The 27,865-nt window shown below is 43.8% G+C and overlaps 1 protein-coding gene across 1 annotated transcript; it reads left to right on the top strand.

Moving 5' to 3' along the window:
* Positions 1 to 25,943, top strand: nipal2 (NIPA like domain containing 2; the record flags this gene model as incomplete). The annotated part of the gene is made up of 11 exons (XM_079227948.1): positions 1 to 102; positions 13,345 to 13,413; positions 14,534 to 14,702; positions 19,439 to 19,498; positions 20,323 to 20,444; positions 22,299 to 22,395; positions 22,651 to 22,786; positions 23,014 to 23,102; positions 25,052 to 25,115; positions 25,200 to 25,297; positions 25,406 to 25,943. 11 exons carry the CDS (start codon positions 1 to 3, stop codon positions 25,513 to 25,515), a joined length of 1,116 nt encoding a protein of 371 aa, XP_079084074.1. The 3' UTR covers positions 25,516 to 25,943.
* Positions 25,944 to 27,865: the final 1,922 nt, after the last annotated feature.

Here is a 27,865-nt window from a genome sequence, read left to right as displayed (position 1 = left end):
ATGTCTTTGTTCAACGACACGGGAGACATGGAGAACTCCAGTGCCCTGAACACGAGCTCACCTCAGCCTCACCGGGCGGAGATCCTGGAGAACCCACTCCGGGTGAGTCAACTTTCAACTTGTTCGGTCCGGTGGAGAATTATACTGTGACGTGAAACAGGTGCTACTTGGTTACGTCAGAGATTGTGGGATAGGTTCATGCATAATATTGATAAAAACACGAATGCATTGTGAGATAAACCAGCTTACTCTTTGACAACAGGCTGCTTTGTGCGTCAACTGATATAACACGGTCTGTTGTCCTATCTATCGCTATGTTTGTCATTTAAAGACAATGAAAACACTTTTAAGAACTCAATGCTTCCTGACCATAACAAGTAGAGTCAGCCTGATCTTTTTTTTTATCAACTGTCACAAGCCAGTACGTGTGTCCCGTAGATGTGTTATTTCCTTTGCTTACTGTGTGTGTGTGTGTGTGTGTGTGTGTGTGTGTGTGTGTGTGTGTGATGTCATCCCAAGCTGAACCGGTCTCAGCTGTTCAGAGACCGGAGGTAAGTGAGGATGCTCCTCCCTGACGGGATCCCGGCCAGGAACTCCCTTCCCTAGACCTAATTCGGAGCAGGACACACTGATGTCCCAGAGAAAGATGAAGTTAGTCACAGCTCTTTGCGTAATGAGCACTCAGTGTACAGGAGGAAGCCAGACAGCGCCGGGGTATATACATCGGTGCTGGCTCCTGTCAGAGAGGTTTCCTCAAGGCATCGTGGCTGAGGCGTTGTGTTGAACGGTCAAATGGTTCTTTTGGACTTTTAACTCTGCAAGTGGACTTTTAAGTTGAGCTCTATGCACGGTAATATATGTGTGTTTGCTCATGTCCTGGTATGTGTGTGAGTCTTCTGCCCTCCTACTGCTGTGCACACACACATTCTCCTCCTGCTCATCTCCTCCTGTCAGTGACTTTCCTCTGTGTGGCATTACCATCGGAGGCCAGCGAGAGACAGAGAGCCACAGAGGAGCAGTGAGAGGCTGAGTAATGAGTAATGGCCCATGGGTGGGCTGGGAGAGAATAGATCTACTGTAAGAGTCCCGAGCCAGCTGGCTAATGGGCCCAGCTACCCACCATCCCAGAGAACACCCCGACGTCCAGGAGACAATATCTCTGTCTGTTTCGCAGGTTGAGGTTGAAAACGTTCACACTGGTGGACTGAACACGTTGGTGGTCTGCGAGCTCGTCCCATTGGTCGGCTCACCTATCCAGGGACATGAACAGGACTCTAAAGAGGTACCTGACTCAGGTTTTTGGCAAGGCTTTTGAATGAGGGCTGGGACATGGTGTTACTGTCCTTGGTTTTTGGCTGTCACCTTCTTGGCTCCACGCAACCACAAGTGACACAAGAGGGTGGAGCTAAGTACGACCGAACGCTGAACTTGACACTTTTAGGCGACCAAAATGTCACAATTAACGATCATGAAAGGATTAATGTTCAAAAACACGGACATCAGTCCCAAAGAGGAGTCTTACATTTGTTCAAGTTGTGCAGAATGTGCTTTCAGAGCGACACTGCAGTTTCCATGGGAGGTGAAGAGAGTGGGTGAAGGAACTTTACCTCTACAGATGAGCTTCAGCTCTTTGTCTTGGTCACAGACATAGCAGCCGGTCTGCCAGTCGGTCTGTCACTTTGGTCCAGAGCAGGTCATTTTTCACAGCTACTGGCTCCATGTTTTGGATATTCACAGTCCTTTAAATATCTTTGGTGACCCCCTGGTAGTATTTGTCTTATAAAGATATATGGAAAGCGAATTGGATTTGCTGAGCGGTCTGAGGGAAATGCCTCCTTTTGATTTGAAAGACTGCATTGCCCTTCCTCTTGTCAGGTTCTTAGAAGAGCAACATTGTGAGTATGCTCCATCATCCCCGAGACTTTTGTATTATTGGATGAATTACATATCGCAAGTTTTCCTTGGTGGAAGGTCAACATTTGACCTTGAGCACAGTCTGCGTTTCATCACTCAGAAATAGTTTGAGGTAAAGATGTTTGGTTGTCAACTTAAATAGTCTCTCTTCTCCCATCTACACTTAGTCTCTGAGCTGAGACTGTGCTTCTTCTGTGCCATCACCTCTGAGCAGAAACTGACAGGCCTCATCCAGAGATCAGCCCATCAGGGAGGGGACAGATCCCCATTGTCAGTGGACACAAAGGGCCATGCTGTCTGTCTGTCTGTGGGTCAGTGTTAGCGAGGAGGAGGAGGATCAGGGCCATCAGTCCCTCCATCAGCTTCAATGCCCATTCGGTTGCTTCGTCGTTAGTTTAGCTTTCAGGCAGGAGAGGCGTCCTCTTCTGATCCACTGGTCACAGTTTGCTTTGTGACAGTCCTCGCTGATGAAACATTGCAGTCATAAGAGTTGTGTGTATTACATGTGCCTTCATGATCATGTTATATGTCCTCATAAGGATAGATGTGGGGTTACAGTAATAATATAAATGAAGGTAAAGACCATAAGTACAGTGTTTATTCCGATGCTCCGTCCGTCCTATAATACTCCAGACACTATTTTCAGTATTTTTAAGTTTGTATCTTGAGGCTGCAAAACTTCCATGGAGAAATTAAGAGAAATACAAATTGTCTTTCATTTGAATGTATGTAATAGAATTTACTAAGTACACTGAAAAAGGTACAAACCTTTTTTCAAAAGGGCATTTTATGCAACACATCGATACAAACTGCTACCATAAGCTTTTAATGATGCACTGACCATTTCACATTTAACACTGTCTTTCTGCTTTTTGTACCCATGGGATCGTTCTTTGATCTGTTGTCTGGTTTCCTCACTATCGGCACCAATGTCGGGTTAAAGAATCCAGTTCTGAGTCTCACAGTCTGGTTCTCGTTAAGACTCTGCAGCAGCATTTTAAACAGAGGTACTGTGCGCTGTGCCGTTTGCCAGTTGAGCTGTCAGTTCTTTAGTGTCAACTGTTCTCTGCTGACATTTTGTGCAACTGAATCCCACTTTGTGACAAATTAATTACATTTTGACAAAGCTGAAAGAAAGCTGCCTGGCCTGGAACAACATGCAATTATAGAAAACTCCATCAAACACACACGTTGGACTGATAAGGGAAAGATGCCATAAAACAACCAAATATAGATAATTAAGTAAATGTAAAGAAGTAAAATACCCTCAAGAGTATCAGATGCAAAAGTGCACATCGTACAGAACGGCCCCAGGCCTGTCACAGCGTTGAATATATTTTGTATTGAAATGTATTTTGCATTTTAAACGTAACAGAGCTCCTGATACACAGAACAAAATGAGGTATATATCTGACAGTGTCTACTGAAAAGCTCCATAACAGGAAGGTTTCTCTGAAGCTGGCGAACAGTAACCCTTTTTAAAATGTTTGCAGCTGTAAAGATCTCCACACAAAACCAGAATCCTCGATATCAAAGGTCACAATTTAATATATGTTAAAAACCAACACGAGTAGGCACGGTGTGCTCGTGATCCACACTTTGTCCAGCATTGAGTTTCAGTTAATGAATGAATAAAAACACCTGCATCACCCTCTGTCTCTTCAAGCCCGCCCCCAGCCTCCTGGAAAAAGCAGCGGCTGCTCTGATTGGCTTTCAAGAAATATATGGCGCACCTTTGAAAAGGTATAGTTCTCCAGCCGAGGGCTGTGTATTCTAATAGCCGAAAAAATGAATGGCTGGTTGAATTATATGTTTTCTGCTCCAGGCAGCCAAAAGCAAGACATTTCACAGTGTGTGGGGAGTCACTCCACAAACCTATGTGTGAGTGAGTGAGCAAAAGTGAGTTTTTCATGATATATACTGCTGAAGTACAGTAGTTGATTAAATAGTGCACTACTCTTGCTTTCCTTTAGTAAAGTCAAGTGGCTAATGTTTGCGAAGTAAGCCACAAACCAGTGGCACTCCCAGCGTTGCAGTCTCGCCTGACTCGGCAGCTTTTGTTTGCTCTTCCTGTGACAGGAAAACTCTCTCTGTTTATCTTCCGCTCGCTCTCCCTCTGTGGGTCGAGCGCCTGGCTCTCTCTCTGCCACCAGGCAGAAACAGAAAAAAGTATAATTTTACTGTAATAAGATTGCATTTATTTGCTGGCAAAGCTTATGGCCAGTGAAATGGATCCCCTGCTGTATGGTCTGTTTGACTCTAAATGACCATAATTTACTAAATGAACATCATGCTGTATTGAAGAAGACTTGAAACTAGAGATTGAGACATAAACTCATGTTTACAATGTTTACTGAGGGAATAAATTAAGAGAGAAGAAGAGTCATTTATATAGACTTCTATCCAGTCTGACTTATTTTTGCAACTGGACAAGTCACCCCCTGATGGCCAGTAGAGAGAATGCAAGTTTGAACACACTTCTGCATCGGCTTCACTCATGACAGAACCGGGGGTTGCCGCCTGGTCCTCACACTTCAAAGTGCTCCATCTCCTGTGTGAAGTCTGTACACCCAGGAGTGTGCTCTTAACACACTGCCCCTCATTGGGCCCCCTGGTCCCACTCAGTAGTAATCAGCAGCCTCCTCACGGGCTCAGTAACAGCGACGCAGCGGGGCACTTACGCTCCTCGTCCTGTAAAGCTTGACAAGGGTTATTGATCTCGGTTTGGTGCATGTAGCACAGCTGGCCTGATGGATGCCGCCGTCTGTGTGATCATGGATTACCAGGGGGCGCAGTAGTCCTGTACAGTCAGCCCACACTCGCTCTGCCCGCTTCAACATGAGACCACGGAGTCTTTCATGGCACACCACAAGCCTTTTTACCTTGATATCACATCAGTCAAAATTACCCAGAAATCCACCGGGCTTAACATCTTTATCAGGCTGGTGAGGAAATGATGAGTTGAGTCATGCAATACAGAGGGTGGACTTTAAAGTGGGCTGTTGGGCGATGATCACACAAGTCCAAACTAATTGAAAGTGGGCTGTGGGGAAGTGTTGTGTGCTTAAAAGTGGGACTTTTGTCTCTCGTTTCTTCAGACTACACATCCCGTGGGTGTTTTACATACCATCAGCCCCAGGCTAGTTATGTTTCCATTTGCAGACAGAAGACAAATAGAAATGACACCTTAATTGAACTCCAAACCGAGATGCAAATGTGGGACTCACGATCTTTTCGACAATAGAATATTGGGTAACCCCAGCCAGCTTTGGTTTTTATTCTATACTGAAACACACCACTTTATGTTTTTGATGTAGAGTTTCTTTTTAAGCCACGCTATCCGGGTACGGCTCGAGGAATTTGGCATTATTGGTTGGCTGTTCGTGAGCCGCAGAGGACGTATCTGCTGATTTGATCGCTGACGGCCTGGAGCACCACCATGACACTGACATGCGTGGTGTCATGTCCGCCACAGGAGTCATTGTAATCATTTAGTTTTTCATCTAGTACTCCCATCAGGTCAACATTTTCATCTGTCCAATACGTTTTTGACTAATCAGTCATAAACCCTCAGCTCCTTTAAATCCAGATTGAAGACTCTTCTGTTTGCTGTTGCCTTTAATTGAACCAGATTCAAATAAACTTGCCTTGCCTAATGCGTTTATGACTAAATGTCTTCAAAACCATTCAGTCTCTGTTCAGTGCTAATTAAGAAATGTTAGCATAATAACACGCCAAACTAAGAGGTTAAATATGATTAATATTACCTGCTAAACAGCAGCACGTTAACATTGTCATTTTTTTTGCTGACATTAGCATTGGGCTGTAAGCATCATTGTGCCAAAGTACAGTCTCACATGGATGTAGACTCTTAGTCTTGTCTGACGGGGAATTCATAAATTCATATTGTATAATTCTAAGTTGATGATACATAAATATCATATGTAGACCGTTAAGGACCTTGGTAGTCTTGAGGGAGTGCAAATATGATTTAAGTTGACCCCGAGCTGCCAAAACTGTGGCTGATCCCGATGTGTCTCCAGTGAAAATAACATATTGTTTGTACACTCAAAGAGCCGCGCAGGTGTGTCACACAATATTATTTTACAGTTTGTAATTCTAGTAAAGAACTACCTGAAGTTGTGCAGCAGTCGCAGACCTGCACCTCAGCCACTCCGTTCCAAAGTCACATTTTTCCCGTGTGATGAAGCACACCTGAGGACGAGACCCTGTCTCATTAAAAGAAAAGGTTATGAAACTGTGTCCCGTGGAACTTTACCATCATCGATTTGTCCGGCGTTCCTTTGGATGCTTCCCTGTAGTTTCTGAGGCTGACAGAGAATGAGCTTTGGTCTTTGCTTAATGACTTCAGAGTAAACTATAATGACAGCAGTGGTGCGAAGAGAGGTTTCATACTTTCACTGAGATAATAATAATAATAATAATAATAATAATGAGCTCTGACAGAGAGCCAGATGAGCTCTGTATCGTGTGATAGTGATGAGCTGTTGTGTTTTGAGACCAGACAAATGAATGTACACTCCATCACTGTGGCAGCCTTTGATCACAGTGTTGTTATCTCATTGTATGTGATGGGTATTATTAGGGCTGCAACTAACGATTATTTTAATAATCGATTAATCGGTTGATTTATTTTTTCGATTAATCGATGAATCAGATAAAAAATCAAAAAAACATTCATTTCTTTATAATAACTTTATTAAAAAACATAACTGACAGTGCAACACATCTTCAGAAAGCACAAACAGGTCGCACCTTGAACATCTCTGAACTGTTAATTAAAAAAATAAAATAAAAATACACATGTATGCTTTACATCTGCCAAATATGAGCCCTGTTTACTGTAGTTGATCTCCTTGGAGCAGAGGCTGCATTTAGCATGCCCTGCTTTATCAATATGTATGAAACACTGGGACAGAGGGAAGCTGTACTGCTCCTCTCACGTCTGTTCTGACCTCCGCCTTCAGCTCCACTTCATCTCAGCATCAAGCTGCGCTGCATATAGAGAGTCCTCTTCCTTTAACTTAATTAATTTTAAACTTTAATTTTGAGCCCAAATATGTGATTTGCTTCATTCATTCAGTAAAAAAAAAAACAACCTGCAGCCAGATCCGTTGGTGAGCCGGTTTAACCAGACCGGGGGGTGACGGCATGTTTCATCACGTTACAGTTTTTTACAAGCAAGACTGAACTGTAACGGAACATAAAATATCTTTAACGACAATACACAACCAAAACACGTTAGCTAACGTGATAGCAAGCTGACTAGTGTAAAGTATTCTTAGAACCTTGGGTGCCCATGGCAGAGAAAAATACAGAAATCAAAGAGTTATAATTAACGGTTTAATTAAAGTTCAAATGGTGATACAGTGTACATATCCTCAGCTGAGGGTCTCCGAGCTTCCGCTCCACAGACCGTTCCTGTCTCGCTTCAGCTCAAAGACCTCGAACAGGAATCTACAATCTGGTTTTAACATCCCAACATTTTATTATTTATTCCCAATATTTGTAGCTGAAGTGGTAGAGTGTTCGCAAGGGAGTAGGTTTGATCCCCACGTGAGGTTTACCATCCGATATTGGCATAACGCCTTCGGTCTTTTATCTCACCCCGTGCTATATCGTTAGGTTTTGTGTTATTTTCGAATTAAGTTATAGGTTTTGTCGAGGGTGTTTTACAGCTTGCGCTCTAGGTCCCCTGCGGTAGGCTGTAACTTGTCTCAACCCTTATCAAGCGAGGACGTATATCGTCTATACCTTCTCTCTACCTATTTTGACACCATCTCATCATTATGACAAACACTGCAAAAGTCTTCACCCAAAGATACTTACCTTAAGTCTCTTTGGTAGATTCAGTCGTCACTTCTGTATCTCACGGTGATGGACAGGGAAAGAGGGTTTAAATTGTTTTAAAGAACCAGAACCTTTGGTTTTGTTTCAGCCCCTCACAAATGGTAAGGCTGAGTTTTTATTCAAAGTTTACTTTTAGTTACAAAAAATTTAATTCAATCAAACAGTTTAAAAATCACAAGTATCTAAGAGAAAGGGGTAAGTTTTTAGAGCTGGTGGATAAACACCTCTTCTCTCGTCTCACTCCTGCACAGTAATGCCAGGCATCCCCCCCAAAAACATGCATTCCTACCTCCTGTTTTATACACCAGAATACATAAATCGTCCTGTCACCAGAGTTGGACTGAGGAGGTTTCACTACCTTGTTTGGTAATACTGCCGATGCATGCTTCTTTAACAAAGGAGAGAACATTTAACACATCTCATTCAAAAAGAGTATATAACATAGCAACTTATAGCGTCCTATGAATTTTATGTGGTCTAATCACAAACTATAATGAAAATAAAAACCAAACAGTGTATATATATATTCAAATGGTTATATAGAAAAAAAGAAAATGATTATGCGGTTATAATAGTTAGACCTTTTTACTTTCATATTCTTCCTCGGACACTCAACAAACACTACAGGTTTTGTTGTTTGATAACTTCTCGCCACATATCAAGCAGACAGGTCAGACAGCAGTGAAAGCAAATTAATACGTCCACGCAAAATTAAATCTTCGTGACTTTGCTTCTTTTTTTTGACTAGTTGATAGTTTAGCGAAGGCGGAGCTCTGTGAATCACGAGTAGCACCTGCAGGGAAAGGGAAAGAAGCTTGAGAGCGACGTGACAGGATGTGATACACATTTTAGTAAAACAAATATTTAAAAGAAAATTTGTATTTTCAGTGACCCAATATAACCTCAAACTCCAAGATAGGAGGAGTTCCCTTTGAAAGATTTTACACTTTGCAAAATAAAAAAAATAAAAAAAGGTATTAATTTTTCTTCTTTTTCTTCAAAGCCTCAGGGAGCCGCAACAGATGCAGCTAAAGAGCCACATGCTCTTTAGCTGCATCTGTTGCATGCGGCTTTAGCGTGCGGCTTTAGCGTGCGGCTTTAGCGTGCGGTTTTTTGCTCCTCTGTTGCATGCGGTGTTGCCGACCCCTGAGCTAACAGCTAACAGCTAACAGCTAATGGAACTGCCAATTCACACACTTTTGAGTAGATTGCCACAGCTCAGCCTCTGCTGCGTGGGCAGACAGATGAGTTTAATTCTGTTTTGGTAAAGTTTGTATAACATGTCTTACACAACAACTTTGAGCAAATTGCCTGCACACGCCACAGCTTGTTTTGGCGTTTGGATAAAGTGTCCTTCTTTTTGGTTGTTGCAAGACACACCTGGTGGAGATCTGTGTCTTTATAGTTTCAGGGCTCTCAAGTTTTTAAGACAGGTAAGAGTGACATATCCTCCTCCAGAGGATTCGGGGGAGACATGCTTGATTCCTCCATGGTGAGGGTCATGTTTGCGCGCTGCGGCACATTAAATAGCCTAGAGTTTTTTTTAAGCGTGAGAAATACGATCTGTGGCGGGAGGGCGTGACTTAAGACCGAAATGCGTGACAGTCACGCTCAATGTGTGACACTTGAGAGCCCTGTAGTTTCCTCCCTCCCATTTCATTATCACAATACTGTTCTCCCTCCCTCTCATTTTGCATCCCTGTGTATCCTCTCTCGACTCTGCCTCTCTCTCATAATGCTCTTTCAAGAGAGAAATACTTGGATGCGCTTCACTGCTGTTTCTTCTTCTTCAGTGATTGAGTTTCTTTCTTTAGGTTTTCATCATTTACATTCCACCCCCACTGCACGCTTTAATTTCTTTGTAAACTTGGCCCGCCCACAGCTACCGGTATGTTTATGGCCTGAAATGAAATTTCCTCCTGGCAATAATTTTACGAGCATATGGGGAATGAATAGCCCAGCGTTTTCATGAACACTTTAAGCAAATGCATCCTGTTTCTCTGTTCATCATTTAGGAACCAATTATGCCTTCCAGCTGAGAGTTGGCTAAAGACATGGCCATATTGCCCAATAACCTCATTATTCAAGGCCTTGTGTGTATGTGTGTGTGCGTTACCACATATGAAAGGTACATATTTGATTACACCAATTCATAGCGGCTCAGAGAAAGCTTGGATTTCCTCTGCACCCTCCGCATGCTTTTAATTTGCCATTGCATTTCCACAATTCATACTCAATCAATGAAAATAAAAATAGGCTATATAGCCAGTGTATACATGGTCCTACCTTTACTTGTAAATGAAGTCCATTTGTCTATCCATCTGGCCAAAAATCTCCGTGACTTTGTTGTAAAAGTCCTCATTATCGTTTATTAGTTTAAAAAGTGTATAAGAAGTGCAAAGGCAGAACAACATAAACCCGTGGGCTCTCGCACGCCCCCTTCAGTGAGGCAGCGGTACTGTTTGCCTCCCCTCCGCTTTTTCACTGTGGTTTTATGTCAATCAGCGAGACTAAATAGGTTCTACACATAAGTGAAATACACAACCTATTCTATGGAAAGAAAGGACGTATAATAAAAGTGTCTAAAAATATTACAGTGGTGACAAAGAATGAGAACGCAAAAGGCACGCACACAACCCAGTGTGTGAGGGATTGCACAATCTGAAAGAAAGCACAGCTCGGCGCTGCCTCACCTCGCTGTCTCCTCTCTGTTTGAACAGGACATGCGCACATTTAGTGATTTTGATTATACAAATGCTTGACCTGATTTGAATCATACATAAATTACATTTATAGCACAGATTAGTAGAGAGATATTAATATTTATTTTAATTTATCATTATTTGTTTTTTACGTTTCATCACTGAATCAAGGGGCATAATGTAAACCTAGTGAAACTCAAGTGAACTGAATGAAACTGAAGAAAAAGATCAAAGGACTCTTCTTTCCCCTTTTGCTCCAGCGATTGGCCTTTTAACCTTCTCAACTGGAACATTCCACCTGCCCAGGTAAGAATAGGGAGTAAGCATCCAAATCACACAGAATAATAAGCATACCATTAAAACATGAATGCTAAACTACTGCTGACATCTCAATCCATCCATAGACTGAGCAGCTAATCAACCACAACATCAGGCAGAACAGCTTGTGTCATTTATTCAACTTAATGGATTATTAAATAAACTGGAACATCAGACTGAAATTAATAATTAAGCACAAAAGAAACCTCTGTTAGGGCCTGGTGAAAATGTAGCAGGCAACCCTGACACCTGTCTCTTTCCCCTGGGGGGTTCATCATCAGGGTAGTGAGACAGGAAGTCAGCCACGATATTGGCTTTCCCTGGTCGGTACTGAAACTGGGCTAAAACACCCAGCTAGTGACTCCGTTGTTTGAGCCTTTCATTTCATGAAGCCGATGCAGACCCCGGGGATCCGTCTCAAGGCTGAAGTCTCTGCTTAACAGATGACCAGACTCTTCCCCGAAGCGTGACAGCTCCCAGCGCACTGCAGAGCGTTCCTTTCATACAGTCATCTACTACTGGGATCCATGTGGATCCATGTGGGTGGACAGTCACAACCCGTTCCTTTCTTTGTCTTCATATTGATTTATTTTGAACAAGTACCAAAGAAGTGAAGAAAAAAAAGAATAAGAAATCAAAAAGAACAGTAAATATGTACAAACCGCGAATAGACAAATTCTCATAAACAACATGAATTATTAACATTAACAAATATTGCATGTCCAAAAAGGAGTCGGGAGAAATACACACATATACACTTTCTCCATAACTCAAAGAATTGACTCAATAATTATCATGTAAACCTCTGTGACTGTCCACGTTTAAGATGTTATCCTACTTTATTCCACGGCGGGGAATGGGGTTAATGCAATAACTATAAGCTTCAGTTAAATAAGGGTCTACAATCAATAATTAAACGGTAAAAAGCTCAAATCTAATTTAACGGTTGAATTGACATCATGCCCAAAGGAAATATTGATATTGAACTGTTTTTTTGCGATCTACTGAGAGCAGTGTTGATTGTAAAGGAGCTGTTTATATAAGCTGCATTATATATGCTATCAGAAACCACTGGGTGAAGTAATAGATGACGTAGATTCACCATGCCAGTCGCACATCAATGTCGTCCGCAGTCGCATCATAATTACGTAACATAATTAAAGTCACGTTGGATTCTCTGAGAGCCTCAACTGTCTTTTCATAATTTCTTATGAATTCTCCATCTTTCATTGACCTTGATGGAAAACATCACGAGGCCAAGGAAAGATGTGAAGGAGAAGAGTAGTTAGGAAAAGACATTAGGAGGTAATTATTTGACCTTTCCACCTTTGTTTGGACAATGAAAGGCTCGGCCTCTGGGCTCTGCAATGCAGGGACCGTGTGAGTGCCCCCTTCAGGGCAAGCAATGCTTGTTTATGCTGTTCTTCCCATGGCAGTTGATTGGGGCTGGACTTCCGGATCAGTTCAGTTCAAATAGAAATAGACCAGATACTTGGATTTCCGTTGGGCCACAGAACATGTTTGGGGTCAAACAGTCAAACCTGCCTTCTGCAGCCTTTGTAGAACTTCTCTCAGATGACGCATGTGGTCCTCCAACATGAGACTGAAGACGACAGTCATCCGGGTAGGTACTGTGAAGGATTCGGTTCCCTCCAAGGTCCAGTCCATGAGCTGCTAAAAAGAGGCTGGCAGCCCCTGGACCTGACCTGATCAACTGCCATTCCTCAAGAGCTTGACATGCGTTTGAGCCACACTAGAGGCTTTGGTCAGAAATATCTTCAGAGCTTTTGGATGGATTGCCATGCAACTACATGTAGACGCTTGCGGTCTCCAGAGGATGAAGCGCTGCTGGGTTTCAAAATTGTACTTTGTCTAATACTTTGGTTTCTAATGAAATACTGCAAAATAGTGACGTTCCCATCGGCCTCAGCTGTTCTCTGTGTTTCTTTCTCAATAGCAAATGTTAGTATGATGGTGAGCATGGTAAGCATTTTACCTGCCGACCATAAGCATCTTAGCATTGTCATTGTTAGAATGCAGATGTTTTTTAATTTAGCTGCTTAAGTACAGCCTAACAGAGCCACTAGCATGACTGTGTGACACATTGTCAACTCCTACCAACAATGCACGGCCTCTATTCTCAAAACTTTGCTTCTGTGTCACGTTTGTGTGTCCAAAGGTGTGTACCAACCTGCATCCGTGCACCTTTGTGAGGTGTTGTATATCGTGGGAGGCGTCAGAGGATGAGGGAGTGTTTGAGTTTTGGTATATGCGTGTTTGTGTGTGTTGCTTTTTGATGCATTTGAGCGCGTAGGAATTGCACATTTGAGTTCATGTAACCCTATAGAAGCCTCTGTTTCATAAGAGCATGCATACACACACATACACACGCACCGTGTCAACGGTCTCTGTGATTGTCATGGAAATAACAGATGTGACAGCTGCAGGGAAGATTTGCATAAAGTACTATGGGGTGTTTGCTGTGTGACAAGTAGAGCATCCCTTAATCTTGTGCCTGTTTACTGTTTGTTCCCTACAGACCTATCTTCTGGGAATCATAATCTCCATATGTGGGAATATCCTCATCAGCATTTCACTCAACATACAGGTAGGAAGCACCAGGATCCAGATACAGCAAACAGTCCACACCCAGCAGGCACATGACGCCTGTCTCTAAGCACAGCTCGACTGCCTTTCTCCTGACTGCAGCTCTCTCCTTAGCAGACTCCGTCAGGATCTCAGTGAACGTCTGTGTGATGTTCACGTGCAGCAAACAGCAGAAATGGCTTTGTCTTTAGGCAATAAAGCCGTTTGAATTATTTATTATAATTAAATGTTGAAGCATCAAGAGGGTGTTGCATAAATACATACCTAGTCTTGAATATATCTTTAAGTCAGACTTGCTAATGCACTTAACCTTTCCTGCAGCATAAAGCTTTCCGATGAGTGACTAATGAAAGTCTATAGCCACAATGGGTGAAATAAGACGCATCAATTCAATTTGATTCGTTTACATATACAATTGCAGATACAACAGTGACACCATGCCAAGTATGAGAGAACATAAACACTAACTAACATCCAACAGTTGTTAGAACAGTTCAAGGTGTAAAACAATTCAAGAATATGGGTATTAAAAAAGTAGCAAGCTAAAAGTTGAAAACATTATATAATTATTAGGTAAAAGTAATAGATAAACAAATTAAATAGTTCCATATATATATATATATATATATATATATATATATATATATATATATATATATATAATATAACAGCATTGTCTTTTGCTCTCTCTGTTTAGCACATGCAAAACCTCCTTTTGACGTAGGTGCAGCAGCCAGCAGGGTGGGACAGCTTCAACGTAATGTGAAAGGTGCTGGAAAAGGCTGAAAACCATTGTTTATTAGCCAGTGTGCGCTTGTGAAGATAGCATTTTTAATGACTATGAGGTATACAATTAAGTGTACCTTTTAGCGCACCGCGCCTCACTGATTTGCTTCATTAGTGTCATGCCACTGGTGAGATGAAAAGCTATCAGCAGACGGTGTAATGGTGTGACACCCTCTGTAATGCTGCATGAAATTACAAATTGCACCGTATGTTTCAGATGTAATATTTGTGGCTGTGTAGCTGTAAAGTGTATGTTGTCCTAAGCAGCTCTCGAGTTATTAGTTCTGCTGAGTCTGTCTGATGCCTCTGGCTCCCGTTCCCTCTCTTCCCGTCAGAAATATGCCCACGTCCGTCAGGCTCAGCGAGGCTCCAAGCCCTACTACACGTCTGTGGTGTGGTGGAGCGGCGTGGCTCTCATGGGCGTCGGGGAGCTGGGGAACTTTGCCGCCTACGGCTTTGCCCCGGCATCGCTCATAGCCCCGCTGGGCTGCGTGTCTGTCATAGGTGAGTGCGACCTTTTTCCCACTCATACATTATCCATGCATGAAGGTGGGAGGAAAGGTTGCTTCCTCTGGGAACAACAGGAAGCGTTGCCATGCTGAAAGTCTTTTATCTGAGAGGGGAAAACAAGCAAACTCAAATGCATTATGAATACAGAAAGGGAGTTATAATACAGAACAGATACTACACATTTACAAACAATGTCTCAGGGACATAACTGAAAATAATAATAAAAGAAGAGGCATTGGTGCAAATTCAAGCTTTAAGTTTGACTTTTAAGTTTGACTTAAATCATTATCAGTAACAGATGGCACAACTTTGTCATGATCCCTGATCATTTCTCTTTTGGGAATTCATTCCATACCACTAACTCTCCCATATGGATCCAGTTACCATGTACTGGGCAGCTTTAGAGAATCAAATATAATCAAGATTACTTAACTAATGAATTAGGGGCTACGTGGTTCAGTGGTAGAGCAGAGTTGTCCTTCAATCAGAGGCTCGGTGGTTCAATCCCCAGCTCTGTTAGTCCATGCCGTGGGGCAAGATCCTTAACCCCAAAATAGCAGATTGAGTTTCCCTGTTTGATGTGAATCCTTTTAGAAGCCTTAAAATGTCAACCTTTTCAGCAAGAAGCATGAAGAAATATATTTATTTTCTGTTTTTCCTGTCTTGTTAATCATCTCACGGCCCATGCAATGAATCACACAACCTTTAACCAAAGTAAATATTGGGACATCCTACATCGTAAAGATGCCATCAGCAAACACACGCCTTCCTTGAGCAGTGGTCTGACAGCATGTTGCATGAGAGCGTTGAGTGTTGACACTGCAACAACGCCGCTGCCTTTTTTGCTAGTACTCGCTGATGAGTTTTAAATATCAGTGCATCTCTTGGTGTATAATTATGGACAAAAGGAATCTATATAGCACATTGTCAAAAAAAAACAACAACCCAAAAATAGGTCCTGAAAATGAACTGCATTAATAAAGTTCTGTATTGACAGTATAGTCGTGCTCTATCTGTGCTGGTGAGGCTCTCTGACGCACAGAAACTTTGCTATCCAAAAATAAACTTCCAGCTGTTCCGCCTGCTCACTTTTCCCAATTTCCTAGTTTAAGATGAATATATATATTTAAAAAAAAAAATGGACAAGCCTTATTACTTCTGACATTATAAATCCACTGTTTTACAACCCACAGTGTGAACTCCAGCTGCCATGAGCTAAGCCCAACCCATTAGCCCATCAAAACCAAAGCCGGGTTTCAGTATTGCGCAGGCCCGCTTCTTGCATCTCGCCACCCATCGCTCACCGCGCCGTAGGAGGAGGCGGTGACTCATGGAGATAAATGACAGCGATTACCCCGACGCTTCAAACAGTTTCCCCCCGCGGTCACGTCCCACCAAGTGGATGGATGGTGTTGAATAAAAGCACTGAACGAAAACCACTAATCTTGCTTAAGAGGGCCGCACCTCTCCGTCGCTGTAGTTGTGTGTGTGTGTGTGTGTGTGTGTGTGTGTGTGTGTGTGTGTGTGTGTGTGTGTGTGTGTGTGTGGCCTCTCAGTGCTGTCCTTAAAGCCACATTGATTACCAATTACTGTGCTCACTTCCCCTTTTACTGTCATTATCGGCCGGCTCATTGCTCGACACTAGTGCTGATGGTGGATGATGTGCAGCTGGAGAGCGTCCTGATGGAGCGTCTCGAAGAATTGCATGAAGGGAAGGGAGAGGTGAAGGGGAGAGGACGACGTCTGCAGCTTGACAGTCTGTCTCCCTCCGTGCTAACAAGTGGAGCCGAGGGGAATAATAAAATGTGCAGGTCGCTGTCTGCCGTCGTGACTCCCTTCCCGTCTCCCGCTGACTCGCATATTGCTCGCAAATAAGCAGACGCACACATGTAACGGTAGTGGTGTGTGAAAACCCCTCCTGCGGCGCTGTTGTGCCTATTTTCCAAGAGTTGTGCGAAGGGAGGGACAGTGGGAGGCCTTGGTGAGTAAACAAGTGGGAGGCAAGTGGTTGGGATTGGTAGAAGAGAGGAGAACAATATTTTAGAGGAGGATGAGGTGATGGGAAGGTAGAGAGGGGAAGAGATGTGAATGAACAGCAGGCAGGGTACCGAGGGAGAGGAGGACAGAGATGGGATCGGTGGAGCCCATGATGAAGCTGTCACACCGCCAGTGTAGCCGACACGCCAAGCCGGGCAATTACCACTGTCTCCGTCCACGGAGCCCGGCGCTCTCTATTAGGGAGGACAGCGTCATCCCAGACGGATGCTGTGTGGAGCAGAGCGTCGGCTCTCCGTCAGATAACGTGTCATCACATGCAAGAGGAGGGAGGGGTGGTGGAGTAAACAGAAACCTGCTTCACACACTGCATCCGCATAGCAACTTGTATCATTGACTAGGATGTGTGGCTGTGTTTTGATCAATTTAAACAGACCTCTGGCTTTAGTTGGGAAATGTTCATTTAAACCTGTGAAAAAGTATTGAATGCATGCTCCTGTAACGGTTCCTATGGTATCTTACGAAACAGTTAGGTTTAGACAACTAAACCACTCAGTTCGGGAAAAGTTTATCATACTTATTTCGGTTGAGGCACAACTATTTAGGTTTTGATAACTAAAGTACTTAGGGTTTAAGAATGGATTGTGGTTTTGGTTCAAAGTTACGTGACAAATGAATCGACCACTCGTTTCACATGCGGCAGGAACAACAGTCTCCTGTGTGAAAGAGGCTGTTTGATCCACCATTACTCCCCTTTTTGCAGTGTCTATACTTCCTTACTCATGATTACGAGGATGACATACAAATATATTTCTTGGTTTATCTAGGAATTACAGCGCATTGATTTTCATAGCTATAGGTCCGTACGCTGTGGGAGAACAGCCTGGTTATTTACCAAAGTTTGATGTGTCATTCAGAATTCAGATTTGATCAGATCTCACATTACGTTTTAAAACATAATTTCTGAATACTTGTGTCTTCACAGGACAAGAGAGCGTTCAAAAGTCACCATTTGTTTTGTGACATTGTGAAAAATACATTGTGTGCACCATGGCAACACTTCTTATATCTGAGCCTCTCTGAGAGATGACTTTCATCTGTTCATGTCAGAGGCGTGCGGGGAAAGAATGTTGGACATGGTGTGTTTTCCCACAGGGAGGGTCCCATTACTACACATCTGAGAGAACACACACACACACACACACACACACACACACACACACACACACACACACGGCAGTGACAGAAGTGTGTACCCCAGAGGTTACAGTATTTCTCATTTTTATCAAGGCGTGTGAATCTCACTTCGTACCGAGTTGCTATGGTTACTTGTTGGCTCCAGCCGGCCCCAGAGGCAAAGAAGGATCCCTAAATGTATACGAAACATTTAACAACTGACTGTTTCATCAGAATACCAATGAGAGTCTTTACAAACTTCCACTCGGCATCACGCCTCGTTTCTCCTCTGGAAGACGCTCCATCAGCGTGCTGCTCTTTCACATCCCGGAGGGGACATGTTGCTTTATTTAGCTTGAACCTTTCTATTTCTTTGTTCATGTTAAGCTTTTCTATTAGATTGGGTTTATTACCATTGACTGTATAAATATAAATACAAAGCATTTTGTGAATGAAACTGCAATCGTGCTCCACAGTCGATGTGTAACATCCATATTGCCACGACATCACAGTAATCCCACCCCGACATATTGAGCTGTTCATGCTCTGTAGCTAATCTCTTTATATTGCTGGCAAAGCCCGAACACAAACTGTCTGCTTTCTCACTATCATGCAGCATCTTTTGTGCAGCCGCTCACTGCAGTCGTGTCCAAAATCTCCCATCTGCCCCAGGTGAAAGGTTGGAGTGCGTAACACAATAATGATGGAAAAGGGTGTAAAAGTGGCGCTGCTCAGTGTTGAGGACTTCCAGCATGGCAGCCGTTATGTAAACTGACCTCCTCACTGACGTGCGGCCGTCACTGGCGCCTCCCCTTCAGTCTGTCCACTGAAAATTTGTCTTCCAGCTTGTTTTGTTTCTGTCTCAGGCAGTTAGTCCGCCTGTGTGGCCACCCATCCGTGCACGTGCACGTTTATCTGTGTGTCTTTCCAGCGTCCTGACAGTGATAATGACGAACGGCTTCAGGGAAAGTGTGCCGTGGAATTGCACCTCGCCGTAATTTGATGCTTATGAAGTCCTAACGAGTTCCATTTATCTGAGCAAGCTGACAGATTTTATCAGGCTGATTGATACGCACATGTCAAGTAGTGTGTTCGTATCAATTTATGCAGACATACATTTACATAGATACATATACATAGTCTCACTGTGTGTACAGTGATATACATTGTTCCTCATCCAATGACAGTTTACAAGCATGCAGCCACTGTCTTTGCCACGCTGCTGATTTAATAGATGTGTTTTTTTATCAAGTCAATATTCAGTCAAGTATCAGACCCTGCTTGTGATTAAACTGACATGTTGCATCAAGAAAAATCATTCCAGAATATGAGGCTACAAAAAACACCAATGATGGGTTTTTTTCTGTCAGGGGACCAGCATCGACTGTAATGAACAACAGAGATGCATCTACAATTCAAATCATTCAGTGTCTAGACTACGTGACCTATTGCTTTAAAAACACATACAAAGTGAGATGGAACTGTGTCTGAGTTCATATTATATTCTAGACTGAATATTGATGCTTAAACTAACAGGAACATATATTTTCTCCTCCCAGCCAGCGCTGTCATATCTGTGCTGTTCCTCAAGGAGACGGTGCGCGTCTCTGACATCGTTGGTAAGCAAACTGAGGACATTCCTGAGAAGTAACATCTTAGAGTTCAGACATATCAAAGTGACTTATCTCAGTGTGAAATCCCCCCTGAGACGGAGATAGAAACATTCTTATCCACTTGTTAAAAAGTCTAATTGCTGTCTGTTTCTGTCAGTGGGGGAAAAGGCTCAATCTATTCAACAGACATCCTATTCTATTGTTTTATGAGAAGCTATTGTTTGTCATAACAATTTGTGGAGTGCTGCTGAATGCTGCGATCGTGTTGGTTGCCACAATGGAGCATCATCGCGACTGCAGCATTGGAAATGTCTATCAGCACCACACAGCCCTGCTGTTGGCTTCCTGGGTTCATCCTCAGTGTAATTGCTGAGTGACATTATCAGCCACACATAGTGGAAAAGTTGGATTGTGTGGATGTTTTTTTAATTTGTGTTATTTCTATAAAAGGAAAAACCACTGAGAGCAATGACCTGTTTGCAAAACATTATACAATCTGACCAAAGGTGTACAAGATGACCAACAACTAAAGTAGAACTAGTAGAGTAGAACTATGAATGAAAGCAGCGCTCAGCTGGTTTCAATGAATTATGTAAGGAAGAGTCTTCTGAATGCCAGAACTAAAAGTTGACTTTAAGGTTAGTCTTCACGCTTATTGATTGATTTATTGTATGTCATATAACATATGACATAAAATCCTTCATTATGAACAGCAAAACATATGCAGTGGTCCAGCTTTAGAAAATGCGACATGATTTTCCACCGCAGTAGTTCTGAGACTGGAGACCATTTGACTCCAGGCTCACCACCCTGCTGTGTTTCCTCCACAGGTGGCGCTCTGGCAATAACAGGGACGTACGTCCTGGTGATGTTTGCCCCCCACACCACCATGCACATCACCGCCCATCTGATCCAGTACTACGTCATGAGCTGGTACTTCCTGGTTTACCTTGTATGTAAAGGGTCCAGTTATATACATACATAATATACATGTGTACATAAGCATACTGTTTGTACTGTACAATTTGGGTTATAAGCCGCTACCTTTCTCCGATTTTTTTTCTATTCTAAATTTAGCAGCATTTGCAGAGCCATCACGAGGAGGCGCGATGGAAAACAGGTCTGAAGCAGGCGTCCTAGAGGCAGGGATGCTAACCCAGCGGGCGCTAGCTGGCGAGTGCTAGCTGGCGAGCGGGGAGCTAGCGCTGACAACACTGGTTGTTTACTTGTTCTCAAACAGTGCAGCCACAAATTATTGTGGCAGCTGCAGCTAGCACTCGCGGCGCTGCAGCTGCTAGCTCCCTGACAACCACCGAAGGTAGCGGGACCAGCCCCGGCTCGACGCCCGGCTCGTGCAGCGGGGACGCGGGCCGTAGCAGCAACAGCGGCTTGTAAACCGCCGCGGCTTGTTTGATTAAATACGACTTTTTGTATTTATTTAGTAGATGCGGCTTATAAAAGGGTGCGCCTTATAACCCGCATTTTACGTGTCCTCAGACAGGTGTCAGACACTCCTGCTGATGGTAGTTAGCTCGTTAGCTTCATGGAGTTGATGTTGTGGGGAGCCAGTCCAGTAATTCTGTTTTTCCACTCAGTGTTAAAAAAAATACTGCCCCCACCTCGTGGTGTGTAAGTACATTACCACAGAGCAATACTCTCTCCTTCAAATTGCGCCTGCAGGCAGGGATGGCAGAGACACCGCTATTAGCATAGCGACGGCTTTGATACGCCGCCGAAACAAAGTGCTTTTTCTCAAAACCTGCTCAGTGGAAAATGGAAATGTTAATGCGAGTCTCTCAGATGTTTTTTTAAAGGAAGATTTCTGCAGCAGAAGGTCATATATCCTGCTGCTTCTCCATTGATGCCAGGGCTCCCGTGGTAGCAGCAGAGAGCCCATGTCGCCCATTGCATTTTTTATATCTATGTACGCTTATCATACGGTATCTTCTTTTATTAACCTAAAAGCTGGCCCGTAGTGTAAAGAGTGAATGCATCATTTTTCTCTCTCAACCATATTCATACTTTCCGCCCTCGGTGCTGAACTGATGTAAACACACGCGGATACAGAACAGATATTGGATGCAAAACAGAAAGAGAAATGTTCAAACGGACGTGAGGAAAAGGCAGATGGACAGACAAATGGACAGACAGATGTTTTCACTCGGTGTAGCCTCTGCGCGTCTGGCTGCCGTGATGGATGTACGCTGTTTCCCTATTTCTGGCAGCGCGTGGTGAATACTCATCAGCCTCGTGGAGGAGCAACCTCCAGCTGCACGGGATGAACCGTAATCAGAGGAGAGGGAAGAATCCAGCGCTGACTTCTTGTTATTCACCAGAGGTCATACTGTTGTCAAACGATTTCATCTGGGAGACTTGCACAGCGTGTGCACTGTTACATTCCATACGTATCGCTCTAAATCCATTGAAATAAGCCCTCTGATTAACATATTTACACAGACACCGGGTGGTTTTAAAAGGTCAACTTGCCTATTCTTTCCCCACCCCTCAATTCTTTTTTTGTATGTTTTGTACTTCATATTCTCCATCTGTTGAATGCGTTGAAACGCTATAGGACTCACGAGGACGGCCCCGGGCCCCTCCACGTTAAAGTCCGGGCAAATAATTTCATTGTTCTGCCACGGACCTTTGTTTCCATTAAAGCTCGCCGCTCACTGCTCGCATGCAGCGCTTTGTGGCACAGAGCAGTTAAAAAGTACAATACGAGTGCAAATCAGATTTTTTATTTGCCGTACACAGGCTGGAGGAAATGGTATTAATGACTTGTGTATCCCCTCCCTCTCCACAGCTCATAGAGGTCCTCATCTTTTGTGTTCTGCTCTACGTGTACAAGAGGAGGAAAGTGAAGCACATCGTCATTGTGATGCTGCTGGTGGCCCTGCTCGGTACGAACAAATGGAAGCCGTCTGATCGAGGGCAGAGGTTATGGATTAAGCCGTTTTAGGCAGTCAGCGGTTGCTTTTGTTGCCTGGCTACCGAAAATGGACTCGCGCTCTGCCCATCGCTCCAGTTCAGAGCTGAGCACAGCGGAGGGGAAATAAATTATTCACTACCGCTCCTCTTCAAATCAGCATGAAGCGATGAGCGAGTCCTTCATGGCTAAACGCTGACGTGATCTGTTGCCCTCTGTGTTGCCGCAGCCTCTCTGACCGTCATCTCCGTCAAAGCTGTGTCAGGGATGATCGCGGAGTCGATAAACGGCCAGCTGCAGCTCATCTACCCCATCTTCTACGTCATGCTCGTGATCATGATCGCCTCCTGCGCCTTCCAGATCAAGTTAGTCCAGGTTTTTCCTCTCTTTCCCTCTTTCAGCCTCCTCGCGCCCATCCCTCGTGTTTGCCACAGGCGTTGGATGTAATTTGGGCTTTCCTGTTCCCAAACAAACCGAAGGAAACCATGACGCTGCACCTGCAGCATCGTGGTGGATGAATAGGCCGCTGCACATTGTCTCTAAACTCAAAGGTCATTCTATTCACTGCAGCTCTCAACTTCTCTCTCCACAGATTTCTCAATCAGGCAATGAAAATGTTTGATGCCACCGAGGTGGTTCCTATCAACTTTGTGTTTTTCACCGCCAGTGCCATTGTTGCAGGTATGTCGCCTGCAGAGCCATCTCTCTGTGGGTTATGTTTACTCACTGCCTTTCGTTCCCTTATGAAATACTATTGTCAACAAACACACCAATGAATACGCTGTATTTACCCTGCAGTGTCAATGGCTGCTGTGAATAGGAATGGACATACCTGCCTGCCTATGGACGTAGTGTTTCACTATAAAAGCCACAGAGGGCAGCGGTTTCCTAATGGGAACTCTGGGCAAGTTTTTTTTCCCTCCAAAATAAAAGCCCCATAGAGTAATCTGTCTTAACAGGATGCTCAGTTTTCCACGCAAAACTCCATCCAAGTTAATTTATTTCAGCTTCCACCTTTGTTATAGTGCAGTTTAGATTCCAGCTTTTCCAAATGACACTGTTCTTTCCAGGAAAACTATGAGGAACTTATTCCTAAATGAGATAAATATAGTGGTTTTATTAACCAATGGGCTGAGTAACAAGAACCGCGAAGGGAAGTCAGAACGTTTGCAAGGCATGTTCACTGTGGGCTTTTAATTCGTTCCAAACTCAAACTCAACACTGTGATGATGTGCTGCAAGACTCACTGCTATGATTGAAATGGATTCTCGATGCAACGCAGCAGAATGTAACCCAGTCAAGATGATGTGTGAACTAGTGATGTGTGCCCGTGAAAGGGTATTTTATAAAGCAGGCAAAATAGTCTCAAAAAGCCCAGCACTGTGGAAAAGTTCTTTTTTTTTACTTAAAAAAAATTGGACACATCAACATGGACTAGCGGATTTGAGGCTCGAAACACCGATCCTCTGACTGAAAGTCGGATATTCTAACCCCTGACCCACAGTCACATCACAACCCTCTCCCAATTGGTTTCGAGTTTTGATTTTGACCTCGCCATTTTATCATAAAGATAGACACAATATTAATAAGTTAATAATTGATGTATTGGCATCACAAACGCTTCACACACCAAAGCCATGGTGTCGTTATGATCACTCTGCTTGTTTTACATGTATTGTCCACTTGGTGGCGCAGTAGAGCAAATGAAGCTCCGTGAAGCGTCGGGACATGAGCGAACCGATTGGATGGAAAGCTTCAACGCTTCAGGAAGCTTCATCTCGCCATCACTAGTGTGAACCACTCAGGAGTCCTGGTTCAGAGAAGTCCCCACAGTATTTATAGCCCACGTGCTCTGCCAGGTCCGGTCTCCATTATCCTGTCAGTAATCGTGTTCTTTGTTCAATCTGAAAACATCAAGACAAGCCGTTTTGTCTTGTGGGAAATGCACAGCCTTAAAACGCGCTCCTATGATTTAAATGGACCCGTCATTACTAAATCCACTACCTTCTTTGGTCATCTAGTAACTCGACTGCTGCTGACGTGACATCATTTCTAGCTATTTCCAGTGCAACTGCAGCTCCAGTGGAGCGTAAGAACAGAAAATGTTCCAGCGGTCCAACTGGTGGGTTTGTGGAGCAACAGATCATTTCCACGTCCCTTTTTACACCGACGTCCTCCACTCACTCAGGGAGACATCGTCTCAGACGAGGTGATTTGAGCGATTCTCACCTTGTTTTCCCCTGAGGGTCTTCTGCTCTGATACTGCTTTCCCCTCCCACACACATAAGCAGCTATTGAGTGCATTGAACAACAAACTGCTGATGTATTGTATCTGGCAGCGTAAGAACATCTGTGGGTGGACCTTGAAGATTAGTCTTGTTCCACACTGAAGAACATGATTGCCTCCCTCGTGGACAGTGAACTGAGCGCAGGAGAAGTGGATCTATTGGAGAGGGTTAATCGGTGACCCAGCCAACGTTTTGCTACTCATTCAGTTAATAATCAAACTCTCTCCTCTCGTCATCCCAGTGTAATGTGTGCTCAGGATTAACAAAGCCCTCGAGATGATCTGCAGTCTACTATTCTACGAGAAGTCAAATGCATTTTAATGTGCCCTCTCCATTTTGCAGGGATCGCGTTTTACCAGGAATTTGAAGGCTTGGCTCTGCTAAACATTTTCATGTTTCTTTTTGGGTAAGTATCCCAATCACGCACCAGTATTTACTGCTCATTAAATCACAGTATTTACACCCCACTCCTCCCGAAACTCTTTTCCAGCTGTCTCCTGTCTTTCCTCGGAGTCTTCCTGATAGCCAGAAACAGGCCAAAAATAAAGCAGCAAGATCCCGATTTCATCGCAATGGATAAGATTCCGAGTACGTTTTTAAATCGGCTCTATTCACAATGTCCACTCTATTTGTATTGACTGGTCTGAACCCGCTGGCAGCAGGGTCTGTCTAATGAGCTCTGGTCTGTGTTCACAGGCAAAAGCCACACAGACAAAGTGCAGCCCGAGGCCACGACTCAGACATACGGATCGCTGGCAGCCAAACTCATGTGCAACAGTGCCAGCCGGACCCACGACGACTCGTAGGAGCGGCTCCATCTGTCAGGGCTGGAATTTTGGGTGGATTTCCATGTGTATGGGTGCATTCTTCCTCCCGGGTACTTCAATAATATCTATTTATAGAAATGAATGGGAGGCATCAATTCAGAATTGGTGGCCATATTGGTCTTATTTATCAAGAATACCAAGTATCCCTTTAAATATCCCAGATCTCTCTTGAGTTAAACACAGTGGCGGGCCGTGGGTTTTAGACCAAAGCCTTCAATGACGTGTGTTTGGAAGCCCGTTTCTGCCACACACAAAAAAAAAAAGAGATGGAAAAAAAAATAAAAAATCTCATAATTATGAGATAATAAAGTCGAAATTATGAGATAGAAAGTCATAATGAGATAAAAAGCCATAATAATGAGATAGAAAGTGCGCATGCGCTTCAGTGACGTTGGCTTTTCTCCTTCCTGTTATCTGCGCTGTCTTCACAAGTCTCTTCCTCCCCTCGCCGGTCTAACCATGCAAACGATATGCAAGCGTCACTGTTGACGTTTTAGCTCAACAAATAATAGCATTGCTATTAATGTAGCTGTTGCATGTGTTTCTCAAAGAGGCTACCGGTAAAAGCAGGAAAGCTACGATACGTTATCTTGCTCATTGTGTGGTTTATTTGGGGACAGTACACAGGCTACTGTGGGCCGCAGCCGCAGCCAACAACAGTCAACACCGTAACGTTGTCTTAACGTCCCTCAAACTCCGCTCCCGGTAACTCGCCACAGGCAGCTCACGGCTACACAGGTCATGAGACCTTCACTGACCTCCTGTTAATGTCAGATTATACTCTGACATTAGGTCCACACAGATATGGAACATATCTTCATCACATAGGGAATCCTTAAACACACACTCTTCAAGGCACACTTGAACCTTCTCCAGGTCCACAGGGTGCAACAATCTCTACCTCCGTACACTAAGGGGCTGCATGCAGGAAGTGTTTACAGGAAGCATAAGCATCAAGCCCCCACGCCTATTTTCGAAAAACGTTTCCTTAATTATCTCCGCAACCACATGGTTGTTTAACTTCATCTAAATTGCTACAATACCGTAACCCTTATGAGAAGAGACATGTGGTTTACCATTTTTTATTTCCCCCTATTAGTACCTGTAAAGTCACAAAACGGCCGGAGTTTTTTTTCCCTTTCTTTTTTCAGCGGACGTTTCTGAGTCAGGGAGAGCTCAGCGGGTCTCTGACCCGCCCGACCGTCGGCCCACCGGGGATTTCCCCCGCAACAAGAACCACACTTAGTTATAACATGACAAAACAATCCATGATAAAAAACAGCATACAACACAACGCCACCGCAGATGACACACAAAAAGCAACTCACCTGATGATGTTCATTCCAGACAAAGTCCATCCGCTTATCCTTATTAACAACAAGTTCAGCAACGCGGTTGTACGGAGCTTCAGTTCCAGCAACAGGCGCCATGGACCGGTGATGACAGCCGAGCCTCCCAACCGCGCCCCCGGAAACCTCCACGCGTTCTAGGGCAGAAAACATCCGCTTGACAGCAGCAGTCGACGCCTCAAATCCACCACCAAGTCCGTTTATCTTCCACCGAGCGCCAAAACACGCACAAAAAAAAAATGTCACAACTTCAGCTTCATAGCTTCAGCCTGAACCATTCCAGCTCCCACTGAGCTCCGCCCTGTGCCCCACTGGCCAATCACAGCGCATGTTAATGGTCACGCTGGGCCACTGACCAATCACACGTCCACGCCACCTCGCAGGCCCGGTACGTCAAAGAATCCGCCCAGCTTGTCAAAGTAACGATCTGATTGGTTGAAGTCCATGACAATCAACCACAACGCCCACTCCCCGTGTACTTTAATCTGCAAAGGCCTGTTTAAACTGCCTTGCTGGCCTAGAGACACTGGAGAGAAAAAATCTGATTGGATGAAAGCTTCTCCTTCAAACCAGCTGCAGTCTGATTTGAAAATTAAATTATAAAATAGAAAATTAAAATTAAATTAATTAAAAATTACATTATAAAATAGCTATAACTTTGTGATTCTGTTTAGGCCAGCAGAGAAGGCTTAGAAGGCCCTGACGGCCCACCACTGGTTAAACGTATTCCCAGCAGTGTTATGAGGGAAGATTATTTTTGAAAAAAGGTCAAGGAGGGCACTGTGACAAATGTCGTCCACTATAACATGTGTATTAAGTTAATATGTTGAATAAATTGGTCTGTGTGATCAGTTGTCAAACAATTACAAGGTCTGACATGTCAACAGTCAAAGTGCACTACTGCCCTCTAGTGGTGGGGGAGGCTCAGACAGCTTGGTCCATGTGAGGAGGGAGAGGAATTATCTTAACATGAAATGACA

This window comes from Taurulus bubalis, assembly GCF_910589615.1.
Source record: "Taurulus bubalis genome assembly, chromosome: 12".
NCBI lineage: Eukaryota > Metazoa > Chordata > Actinopteri > Perciformes > Cottidae > Taurulus > Taurulus bubalis.
Note: the sequence above shows the minus strand (reverse complement) of the source record. Positions and strands in the feature narration are given on the sequence as shown.